Below are 12,515 nucleotides of genomic sequence, written 5' to 3' on the forward strand. Positions count from 1 at the left end.
GCACAAGGAAGGACAGGTCTTGAGATGCCCTGCTCACCTCGGACTCACCGAAGTCCTGCCAGGGTCTCAGCACCAGCCACCACCACCACCACCACCCCGGCCCCGCAGGGCTACTGCTTCTGGTTCTGGGGACCCAGATATTAGAAGACAGGTGAAGAAGGCCCATGTGTTCACACCCCCTTGCTCCCCTGTGGAGCAATAATTATTCATGGTTAAAAAAAAAAAGCCCGCAGATTGTGAGCAGGAAGAAACTGTGAATGCTGCCCCATTTCCACATAATATGGATGATGAATTCAAGGCCTAGAGATGAGCATCAGAAATGCTTCCCCCGTTAATATTAGCTCCCAACCTCTCCATGCCAACACGCATCATAATCACATGGGCCAGGTATGAGCCAGCCACTGTGCCAGCCACGTTACATTCATTTTCTCATATGAGGCCCTCAGAAGGTAGGAACTACTATCCCCACTTTACAGATATGCACACTGAGGCTCAGACAAGTTAACTCGTCTAGACTCAAAGGGCTAAATGAGCAGCAGAACTTGGTGCCTGGCACTGCTGTTTTGGATTCCAAAACCTGGCTCTTAATATTCTGTAATAACCTCCCCATGATATTTATACCATATATACTTATTTCCTGTGGCTCCTATAACAAACTACCACCAATTTGGAAACTTACAACAGAAGCTCATTCCCACACAGTTCTGGAGGCCAGAAGCCCGAGATCAAAGAGGCTCTAGGAGAGGTTCACGTCCTCACCTCTTCCAGATTCCGGTGGCTGCTGGCGTTCTTGGTTTGTGGCTGCATCCCTCCGATCTCTTCCTCCGGTGGCCACATCGCCTTCTCTTCTGTTTGTGTTAAATCTGCTTCTGCCTCCCTCTTAAGAGGATACTGTGATTGCACTTAGAATCTATCCAGCTAATCCAGGAGACCCTCCACCATCTCCAGAGCTTTAACTTCATGACACCTGCAAAGAACCTTTTCCAATAAGGTCATTTACAGGTCCCAGTAATTAGCACATGGGTATCTTTTGAGAAGCTGTGTTTCTGTTTACCACACCATATGTGCCTATTCCATCCCTAATTTATTCTTCACAGACCTTAATTGTGTGTACTGGACATTGTGCTAAGAGCCGGGAGCTAGAAAATCAAGAAAAAAATGACATAGTCCCTGCCTTCACGGACCTTGTGGCCACTGTGTCAACTTTCATACCTACTTCCCAGATGTTCTTGTGATAAATAACAGGAGTAAGAGACATCAGGACAAGTCACAATACCTGGCACTTACTACCTGCACCATGCTTCTGACATTTACAGGTATTAGTTCACTTGACCCTCACAGTCTTATCCCTACCTCCCTGCACAGAATGCTACAGCAGCACAGGGGAGAGTGAGCCAAGGTAGGTGTGGGGGTGTGATCAGGGAAGGCTTCCTGTAAGAGGTGCCATTTCCATGGAACCTGGAAGTATGAGAGTTGGCCAGAGGAAGTGGGATGGGGAGAGGATAGGATTGAGGAGGTGTCCCAGGAAGAGGGAGGCAGAGGGAGCTTAGATGCTCTTGGCTATGGGGAGGAGAAATGTGAGTCAGGGAGGGCTCCCCTAAAGAAGGGACTTTTGAATTTTGTGTGACCTTGTCTTTTGGGAGAAGAACCACAAATCTGGTGTGGGCTTTGAGCTTGGGTCACCTGGGATTTGTTCATGCTCAGGTCTGAGGCCCCATCTCTGCCAGCTGAGATCTTTCAGCTTCCGTGTTCTCCTCTTTTGAGGGATTTGATGCAGGGAGAGCTCTGAGAGGCATTTCTACAGCTTCCAAAATGGGGTAACCCAGCCCTGTCCACCTCCCTTCTGTCCTGAACCTCTTGGGTGGGAGAATCAGTGAAGCCACATGGCAGCCCCTGAGCAGGGTATATTCACAGTTGAGCAGGAAGACCACAGAAGGGGAAACTGAGGTACAGAAGAGAAGCTACACAGCTCATGTGCAGAACTGGGCCCTCACTCCAGCCTCCCTGTCTAGGTCCCTACACAGCTCGTGGCTCCTGGAGATGATGGGGTAGGTCCCCATCTCCTCTGGGCAGGGGCTTCCTCCTTGGCTGGAGATGAGGAACAAGAAGTGACAAAGATACATCCTGCCCTGGAGAATTTCCCAGCATGCCCATGGGGGAGATGGGCAGCCCACCAGAGAATTACAGAACTAAGTCGGCATCTGGAGGAAGGGACCAGATATCAGAGTAACAGACAAAATGGAGTGCTATCAGGGAAGGCTTCCTAAAGGAGGAAACCTCTGAACTGAGCTCGAAAACATAAGTGTGGATGTGTTCAGCCAAGACCTGTATTTGGGCTGGGTGCAACCAGTGCCACAAGGGCCTGGCATGCTGAGCAACAAGGAGGAGGAGAGGAGAGCCAGGCCAGGTTCTGTAGAGCTGGGGGCAAGACTGGGAGCCTGAGGAGCAGGGACTGGGAGCTAAGCAGGACTGGGAGGAGGCTAAGGTACAGGCCTGGAGGCTGCCATCAGCCCCAGGGCCAAGACTGTCCTGGGTTCTCAGCTTCAGGGTCCAGGGTGCAATAAAGGGGTGAGCATGGCTGGTTTTAGAAAAGGCAGAGGAACCAGAGATCAAATTGCCAATATCCGCTGGATCATCGAAAAAGCAAGAGAGTACCAGAAAACATCTATTTCTGCTTTATTGACTATGCCAAAGGCTTTGACTGTGTGGATCACAATAAACTGTGGAAAATTCTGAAAGAGATGGGCATACCAGACCACCTGACCTGTCTCTTGAGAAACCTGTATGCAGGTCAGGAAGCAACAGTTAGAATTGGACATGGAACAACAGACTGGTTCCAAATAGGAAAAGGAGTACGTCAAGGCTGTATATTGTCACCTGCTTATTTAACTTATATGCAAAGTATATCATGAGAAACGCTGGGCTGGAAGAAGCACAAGCTGGAATCAAGATTGCCGGGAGAAATATCAATAACCTCAGATATGCAGATGACACCACCCTTATGGCAGAAAACAAAGAAGAACTAAAGAGCCTCTTGATGAAAGTGAAAGAAGAGAGTGAAAAAATTGGCTTAAAGCTCAACATTCAGAAAACTAAGATCATGGCATCGGGTCCCATCACTTCATGGCAGATAGATGGGGAAACAGTGGAAACAGTGGCTGACTTCATTTTTTTGGGCTCCAGAATCACTGTAGATGGTGATTGCAGGCATGAAATTAAAAGACGCTTACTCTTTGGAAGGAAAGTTATGACCAACCTAGACAGCATATTAAAAAGCAGAGACATTACTTTGCCAACAAAGGTCTGTCTAGTCAAGGCTATGGTTTTTCCAGTGGTCATGTATGGATGTGAGAGCTGGACTACAAAGAAAGCTGAGCGCCGAAGAATTGATGCTTTTCAACTGTGGTGTTGGAGAAGACTCTTGAGAGTCCCCTGGACTGCAAGGAGATCCAACCAGTCCATCCTAAAGGAGATCAGTCCTGGGTGTTCATTGGAAGGACTGATGTTGAAGCTGAAACTCCAATACTTTGGCCACCTGATGCGAAGAGCTGACTCATTGGAAAAGACCCTGATGCTGGGAAAGATTGAGGGCAGGAGGAGAAGGGGACGACAGAGGATGAGATGGCTGGATGGCATCACCGACTCGATGGACATGGGTTTGGGTGGACTCAGGGAGTTGGTGATGGACAAGGAGGCCTGGCATGCTGCGGTTCATGGGGTCGCAAAGGGTCGAGCACGACTGAGCGACTGAACTGAACTGAACTGATGGGAACCTCCCCAAGATGCTGGGCGGCCTCTGGGCAGGCCTGGGGGGCAGCCCTTGCTTTTCCTTTCTCCTGACTGCTCTGTCTCCCCTTACCCGCTCCTGTCCCAGGGTCCCCGCTCCCGCTCTCTTGGCCCCTGCCCAGCCCGGAGCTGGCCCTGAGCTCTGCTGGGGAGGCCCGTGCGGACCTAAGCCTGGAAATTGTTCTTTAAGGGGCAGCACAGAGGAGAGTAAGAGTACAGGGTCTAGCTCCATCCCGCTCCAGACTGGCTAGGAATCCTGACCTGCCCTCTCCCGCCCCAGGCTGAGTGGCCTAGGGTAAGTAGTTCAACCTCTCTGAGTCTCAGCTTCCTCTGTGATGAGTGGAACAAGTCCAGCGCGCTAATATAGGAAACCCCTAGGACATACTGAGTGCTCGGCTCCGCCAGGCGCCCACAGAGGGCGCGGTGACCGGGGAGGGGTTGGCGTCTGGTGGGGGGCTGAGGTGGGGGAGAGGCGGCTGGACCCCAGCGCGGGTGGGGGTACTCGGGCTTCCTCGCGGACTCCTCCAAGCAAGGGCGGGGCCTTGGGGCCTCCCTGGGTTTCCGGGCGCGGGTCGCACACCCACCCTCCCGCTCTCTAGGGGACGGGACGAGCTCGGAGCCGCCCAGGGACCCCGAGCCTGGGGGCGGCGGCGGCGGGGCCGCGCGGGCGGCCGCCTTGGAGGCGCGCGGCTCCTTTTGTCTGCAGCCTCCCGCTCCCCCGCCCGCCCCGAGCCGCGGGGCTGCGGCGCCGCTGCTGACACGGCTCGGCCGCCGCCGCCACCGGGCGGAGGCTGCGCGTCGCAGCGCCGGGCGGAGGGCGCGCTGCGATGGCGACGGCGGCGGCGGCGGCGGCCGCGCGGGGCGGGCGGGCGCGGGGCTCGGGCTAGCTGCGGGGCCGGCCCGGATGGCGGGCGGCGCGGGCTGGGCGGGCGCCCCCGCGGCTCTGCTGCGTTCGGTGCGCCGCCTGCGCGAGGTGTTCGAGGTGTGCGGCCGCGACCCCGACGGCTTCCTGCGCGTGGAGCGCGTCGCGGCGCTCGGACTGCGCTTTGGCCAAGGCGAGGAGGTAAGGGCCCCGCGGCGGGGGCGCCCGAGCCCAAGTCCCCCCACCCCCGGCTTCTTCGCCCTTTCACCTGCCCGCTCCCAGTCCCCGGCGGCGGCGGCGGCGGCGGCTGCTGCAGCCCGGAGGGATCCCGCTGGACCTGAGGACTTCGAGCCCCGAGGCTTCCCCTCCCTGTCGGACCCTCGCTTTCCACCCTTCGCGCCGGTCACGCATCACGCCCCGTGGTGGGAGTGCTTCTTTGCCCACCTTCCTTACCCCGGGCCCTGAGGGTCCCTCTAACCATTCTGCAGCCTTCTCGGTGTATGGAGTGGGGGGAACCGTCAGATCCTAGCTCCGGGACTCCCGCCCCTGCCTACCCTGCGGAGACCGAGATGCAGAGGTCCATGTGCAGGAATCCCAGGACGCGGGCCGGGGGTGGGGGCGGGATGGGGTAGAGGGGAGGCACGCGCCCCATTGGGCCTGGCCGAGGAGGGGAGAGGACAACTAGGGGCGCTCTGCCGCCTCGGCTCCTTTACTGCACCCAGCCGGCCTGGAACCTAGCGGGAGGTGTCTGCCTTCGGCCTTCCTGGATTCTCAGCCTAGCGCCTGGTGACCAACCCCCTCCCCGCACCCTGCGGGCTCCGAGGGGCAGGCCTGGCTGGCAGCTGGCTGTGGCTGCTGCGACAAGCCAAGCTGGGGAACAGCAGCGGAGCAGTGTTTGCAACGGGGCGGGGGGGGGGGGCGGATTTGGGGAAAGCAGGAACAGTGTTAGCAGGGCTGCAATCCAAGGGTGGGTGCTGCCAGTGGGGTGGGCAGAGACCAGTGTCCTCTCATGCCATGGAGGAGAGGTGGCTATGTGTGTGTGTCGTGGGGCCGGGGGGTGGGGGGTGCGGGTGTACAAGGCACCCACTGGCAGGAGAGCATCCCACACTCCTGCTATTGCCCACTCTGAAATGGTCAGGGCAGGAAGCCTTGAGTAGTGACTTTCCAAGGCCACCTGAGGCCTCTGGCTCTGCATATGCACTCTCTGGCCTTCTGTTCCGGGAATAGCTGGGGCCTAGCATTCCAGAACATGGGAGAAGCTGGGCCTAGTTGGGTTGGATCCATGCCTCCCTGTCACCTGGCAAGGGGGAAGATGATAGATAATCATCTGTTTGTGGCCGCTGGGCTGGGCGAGGGCCTGGGAGTCCCTGGGAGCAGTAGGTGGAAGAGGATGAGGCAGGTGTCAAGTCTGAGCACTCAGGTACCACGTGTGGGAGAGGCCCACTGCTGCCCGCCCTTTGGAGCCCATGCTCTCCCTCTGCCAAGATTTGCTCAGGGCGCTTTCCTGCAGCCCCTTGATCCTTCTTCCCAAAAGCTGTTCTGACCCCTCCCATCCTCTGAGGCAGGCTGCAGACCCCAAGTGTTGGGGGGGAGAAGCTGCTGGCCCTGGCTGCAACTGGAGTCCCAGAGCCATGGTCTCAGTGGTGGGAAGAGCTTCCCAGCAGGCTCTGGCAGGAGGCCACGTGGGTTCTGGGTGAGCCCCTCACCAGCCCCACTTTCTCCCAGAACTGAACAGCTCCTCTTGTTTGCGCTTCTGCCTCTTAACACTCAGGAGCCGAACCTGCTTGTCACTTAGTCGTTGTGGTTCTGCACAGGGACTCACATGGGTCTCACTTCTACGTGGCAGTCTTTAAATATTTGAAAACAGCACTCCTGTCCCCTTCCCCCTCTCTCCCTCCCATCTTCCCTTCTCTAGGCCAAATACCTCCTATTCTTGAAGCCCCAGGCCATTTCCATAGGACCTGGCAGGGGCCAAACCTCTGGCTTCCAGCCCTGAAGCCACCATCAACTGTGTGACACTTTTCCTAGTAATAGTATGGGGGGGCTGGACCAGGAGACCCCGGGACTGTTCCAGCCCCAACTCATCACACACAGCAGGTGGCTTGGGGCAAGGCTGTCTTTTGAGTGGTGCCCTCAGGTTAGGTTTCTGGCCACTGAAATCCCTTGGGATCTTTCTTAGCAACCCGTGCCAAGCCAGGATGCCCCTTCATCCTGGAGGAGGATCAGTGATTTTCTTTTAAATGTATTTGTTTATTTAGGGTCTTGTTTGTGCTGAGTCTTAGTTGTGGCATGCAGGATCTTTGATTTTCCTTGTGGCACACGAGTTCTTTATTTGTGGCGTGTGGGATCTGGTTCCCTGAGCAGGGATCGAACCTGTGTCCCCTGCATTGGGAATGCAGAGCTCTGGTTTTTCTTTTTAAAGCATAATTTTCTATCATTACAGAATCAGTTTATATGCACTGTGGGAATAGAAATATGGACAAGCAAAAACCAAAGTGCCATGTTCCCATCCCCCAGGTAGCCCTGCTGTGACACCTCACTCACATCCTTCCAGAGCTGTTTCTATGCTTATATGTAAATTTTCTTTATAAAATGAGGTCATGCTGTGCATACTGTCTTGTAACCTGATTTTTTTCCCAGTAAATGATCAGCACTTTTCTGCTCCAATAAATTCTCATCTTAATTATTATGCATACCTTATTCAAATTTCCCTATTTGGCCCCAAAAGGCTGATCTGTGCTGTTTTGTTCAAACCACTTTCCTCACCAGAACTGTACATTGCATCCAGTTGTTCTGACCTCTAGGTCTCTCTTACTTTAATGCAATTTTTTTTTAAATTTGAATAATGCTGACTTGTTGAAGAGATCAGGCCTGTTGTCTATGTCAGTAATTTCTTGGATCTAAACCTATAACTTGGACCTTATTCCTGTTGAATTTCATCTTGTTTATTTCATCCTGTTGTAAGACAATAGAGACAATTTATTGTGTAGGCCAACAGTCGGCTTTTTCCACGCGATGTTACAGAAGAACCCAAATGAACTTTTTCCCTACCCAATACAATCCTACATTTGTCACTCAGATGCTGTGCTGCCTGCTGGTGGAGAAGTGGGTGCTTTATGTCTCAATCTCCCAGGCTGGTTGTAAACCCAGGCAGGACCACGGACAGAGCCTTGTAGGGGTGGTTCTGCTCACATGGTGTTAAGAACTGAAATCCACAGAATTACATTTTTCAGCCCTGCTCACTGCACACCAAATTCACACATGCATACCTGTTTTGCACTAAAAAATAGGAATGTCATTTCCCCTTCAAAATGCTGTTTTCTGACAATTTCTATCTCATTTGTTTAAAAACCATATAGAAACCTTGATTTCCCAAACCCCCAGTGCCCTAGAGTGGATTACTATCATTCAGTAGAGATGGAGTTCAGTAAATTTATCAGAGCTGATTATCCATATTTTAACAACTACACCAGAAATACCAGGGACACCAGAATCAAATGCTTTGCAAAAGTATGCTAAGTTGCAAAGTATAAAACAGGTATAACATAAATACTTGTATACTTGTATAAACAAGTTTAAAATAAATGAATAAATAAATACTAGGAAAGTCTCCTGTTCAGAAATTAAAATAATTTATGTAGATAATTCTCCATCAACGAGGTGGAGCATAATCCCCCACCCTTGTAAGTGTCACATATGCATAGTGACACCCTCTAAAGAGCACAGTATGGAAAGAGGGGAAAAGGCCAACTCTTCAGTGGAGAATCCCGACACACACTGCCTCAGCTGGGTCACCAAGGTCAACATCAGCTATAAGTCACGTAGATATTAATAGTATGTATCCTTCATATGATGTGATGGGAGAGGAAATTTACCCCCGCAATCTCCCTCCCAAACCCGTCACCCTGGTCTAGTCATGAGAAAACATCACACAAACCTCAATGGAGAGACATTATTCTACACAGCACCTGCTTAGTACTGCTCACATTTGTCAAGTTCATCAAAACTAAGGGAAGTCTGAGAAACTGTCCTAGCCAAGCAGAGTCTAAGGAGACATGACAACTGAATATAATGTGGTGTCCTGGATGGGGTCCTGGAACAAGAAGAGGACTTTAGGCAAAAACTAAGGACGTTTGAGTAAAGACTTTAGTTAATAATAATGTTATATATAATATCAGGATGGCCTCTGATATTCCCCTAATGTATTGACTTGGGAATATAGTAGAAAAGAGAAGACATTTTGATGAAAACATGAGTCATGTGTGAGATACATAACTTGATGTTTCTCAGAATGTAATGATGGGGGGGGGGACCCAACACTGTCCCAGCCCTGGAAGTCCGTACTAAGTAGGAGCAGGACCTCTATGATGAGGATGAGAAATGATGGCCCAGTGCCCTGAACTCCTGTTGACTTCTCATATCTTGCTTTTGTTTCTAACCTCCCTAGGCCTTTGTTTACTCATCCATAAAATGGGGGTGATAACAGGCCCCATTCCATAGCATTATTGTGGGGCTTGAACACGTTAATACACGTAAAGCGTTCAGTGTCTGCATGGAGTAGGCCCACTGTCAGAATTGCTGCTACTCTTATTTTTTTGTAAACACTTACTAGCATCTTTGAGAGGCTGTTCTAGGCTGAAAGGTTCTTGGTGGATTGAGGTCCAGATCTATGAACAGTCCCTGGTGCTCTGGGCCTACTCTCCTTGTCCAGCTCTGAGCTTCCAGCTCTGAGCTGTACCTGTAAATGGAGGTATCTCGGGTCACATCCAGGTGCTCCCCCATATAACTTGGTGCAGACAGGAACACCCATGTTCATGGGTCCATTGGTGTGGGGTTGGGAGGGGGGATTCTGCCCCAGCTCTGGCGGGAGTATGCGTGTGTTGGGGGCTGGGGAGTGTTGAGGGCAGGTGCTCCTTTGCCTCCTGCTGCAGAGGACCCCAGTGGTCATCCCCACCCCAGGGCCCAGAGCAGTCCCACCAGGTTGAGCACAGAAGGGAAGGCTGACAGCTGGCTGGGGTTGACAGTTAGAGGTGGATGAACCCAATCTGGAGTGGGATGGAAGGCAAAATGCCCGTTGGCCTGGAAACAGTGAATATCATGCCTGGGTGAACCGCTGTCCTCTTCATGATTGGGTGAATGCTCTGGAAATTTTTAAAGGGTAGTCTTAATGGAAATACCTTTCACATTTGGTAGTTGTCAATACATGTGTCCAGGATTTAAAAAAATTTTTTTTCCATTAATATCTTGCATACTTATTATATGCCAAAACTCCTCCAGGCACCAGGACTCAGGAGTGACCTGGAACTTACATGGGGAAGGGGCTGGAAAGGAAACTGGCAAAGGAATGGCAATTACTGTCTGGTGGAGTCGGGTACTAGGAAGAATCAGAAAGTACTGAAACAAGAAGATTTTTGCCCTTAGAATGACCATGGACAGCCTCTTCTCTCATAGATGGATGTTTAGATGGAGCCTGGAGTGAAGTGGGGGTTGCATCTTGCAGAGATCTGGAGAAAGCTGATCCAGGCAGAGGCAGGAGGGGGCCTGGGGGTTAGAGGCACAGCAAGAGGAGTGAAAGGAGGGGACAGGGCTGGGCAGGGCGACCAGTGGGGAGGCTGTCCCTCCATCCACATGAGATTTGCTGGAGGCGTGGAGCTAGGGCAAAGCAGCAGAGATGCGCCTGCAGTTGAATAATAGAGCCCATTGGAAGTGGGTGTGAGAGGAGAGAATTTGGAGAATTCAGAGGTGGCCATTTCCTAGATGGGAAAGACTGAGGCAGGAGGCAGGTTGGACAAGGAGTCAGGAGTTCCTAGCTGGCCTGTGAAACCCGCGATGCACCTGGCATCCCAGTGGGGCTATGGAGCCGGCCAGGGATAGATTCAAAGAATGCGCTTCAACCCTGCGATGCATTCACCCTGCCATCTATCTACCTGCCCACCTACCCATCAACCCATCCATCTCCTTATCCATTCCTTACCCATCCATCCATTTGTCCGTCCGTCTGTTCACCCACCCATCCACCAGCCTCCCCATCTCTCCATCCGCCACCCAACATTTACTGAATATCTACATGCACAAAGCCTAAGCCTAGATCCAGGGATAGGGGCTGGAATTGCACAGAGTGACAAACAGCTCCACACAGGGAAGGGCAGGAGGCACAGGAAGGGCCGGAGGATGAGAGCAAGGGCCGGCTGCTGACCTTAGGGACCTTAGGGAGGGCTCAGGGGCTGGGACTGTGCAACCAGCTCAGATCTGAGTTTGGATGGCCGTAGCACCCCAGCGCCTGCCTCCCCTCACTGGACTTAGCTGTTTTTACAATTTGATTTCTCACTTTCCACGTAGGCCGTTCTGGCAAGGTCTTTCTGAAAGAAGTGAAAGCCCAGGTTATTTAAAAGGTGCTTATTATGATGGACGGGTCTCAGTTTCCTTCTCTGTAAGATGGGAGTCAGAAGTCCTCTTTGTGGGCCTGTTTTGAGGAAAGGAGATAATATATAAAGACCAAGCACAGCACCTTTTGGCATGATCTCTCCCGCCCACCTGCTTCATGAGCCGTGTTGGCGCCCCTGCTGCTCTCAGCCCCTGGAGGGCACCTCTGGCCCCTTTCTAACACCTGGTACTTTTCCGGGCTTGGCCTTCTTTGTGCAAGGGCCAGAGTTGCTCCTGCAGCCACTGGTGGCTCTGTGGACGGAGTGGGGTGAGGGAAGGATGGATGCTGATGGCCTTCATATTTCTTATTCCCTTTCATCCCCGCCGTAGCCCTGAGGATCTGAGAGGTGAAATAAGTTGTCCAGGGTCCCACAGTAGTTGGAGGGGCTGGGATATGAACCCAGGTCTGTCTGATTCTAAAACTGCCTCCCTAGCTGCCTGCCATTGGGAGTCTCAGGTTCAAGTGCCAGAGGATGGGAAAATGATCAGAATCTGAGTTTAGAAATTTGACATAGAATCTTCTAATCCGAGACCTCCTCAGGCTTTCTAAATCGGGGTTGCTCTGGATTCCAGACGCGGAGCAGTGCCAGGCAGGGGCTATAAGTAGATTGGTAATCTACAGGGCGGGCGAGCACTGCGTGTAGGTGGGGCTGCAGGCAGTGTGCCACCCAGAAGATGCTATGGAAGGCGGCAGGTGCCAGCAGGAGCTGAGGTTTCAGAGCAGAGAGCGACTGCCTGCAGCCTCACCCTGAATTATGCATCGCCACCACTTCCTGTGCAAACGGTGATTAAAGAGCCCCGGGAGGCCAGTATTTCTCTGGCTGCTCCGGTTTCCTGCCTGGCGCCCTACCGAGATCCTCTGCAGTCCCAGGCGGCGGTGTGGCAAGGGCAAGGCCCGGACGTCAATCTGGACACCTCGCTACCTCCCAGTCCGTGTTCTCCAGGCCTGCGCTGGGGCTCTTCCCAGACATGGAAGGCCTGTGACCCCTCTTGCTCTCCAACCACTCCACCTCTCCCTGGCGTCTCAGTTCAGGCCAAGCTGGCTTTTAACTTTCTCCCTGTGCCACAGAGAAGTGTTTGGGAGCCCGGCCCTGGCATCAGGCGCACCTGGTTTGAGACCCAGCTCTGCCACTTTCTAGCTGTGTGACCCTGAGAGGTTGCTTAACCTCTCTGTGCCTCAGTCTCCTTATCTGTAAAGTGGGATAATGTTACTGTTGTTCAGTTGCTAAGTTGTGTCTGACTCTTTCCAGCCCCATGGACTGTAGCCCACCAGGCTCCTCTGTCCTTGGGGTTTCCCCAGGCAAGAATGCTGGAGTAGGTTGCCATTTCCTCCTCCAGGGGACCTTCCTGACCCAGGGATCAAACCCACGTCACTTAGTTCTCCTGTTAATATAACTGTTACTGCCGCTAACTCTAATTCTAGGTTTTCTGGATGGGCTCTTTC

The 12,515-nt window shown here is 52.8% G+C and overlaps 1 protein-coding gene across 2 annotated transcripts in view; it reads left to right on the forward strand.

Moving 5' to 3' along the window:
- Positions 1-1,313: 1,313 nt before the first annotated feature.
- RAB11FIP4 (RAB11 family interacting protein 4) overlaps positions 1,314-12,515 on the forward strand; it is a 112,867-nt gene continuing 101,665 nt past the window's right edge. Inside the window, exons 1-2 of one of the 2 annotated variants that reach the window (XM_081579708.1) lie at positions 1,314-1,399; positions 3,977-4,081. Coding sequence is in view for 1 of the 2 variants with exons in the window: in XM_081579707.1 (XP_081435833.1) it covers positions 4,691-4,849 (159 nt within the window). In the remaining variant the exon portion in view is untranslated. Of the gene's footprint in view, positions 1,400-3,976; positions 4,082-4,592; positions 4,850-12,515 lie in introns of those variants that run through there. The other variant, XM_081579707.1, reaches the window with a different exon arrangement.

The sequence above is a fragment of the Giraffa tippelskirchi genome, chromosome 3 (assembly GCF_054371585.1).
Source record: "Giraffa tippelskirchi isolate mGirTip1 chromosome 3, T2T-mGirTip1v1.2.pri, whole genome shotgun sequence".
Classification (NCBI taxonomy): Eukaryota; Metazoa; Chordata; class Mammalia; order Artiodactyla; family Giraffidae; genus Giraffa; species Giraffa tippelskirchi.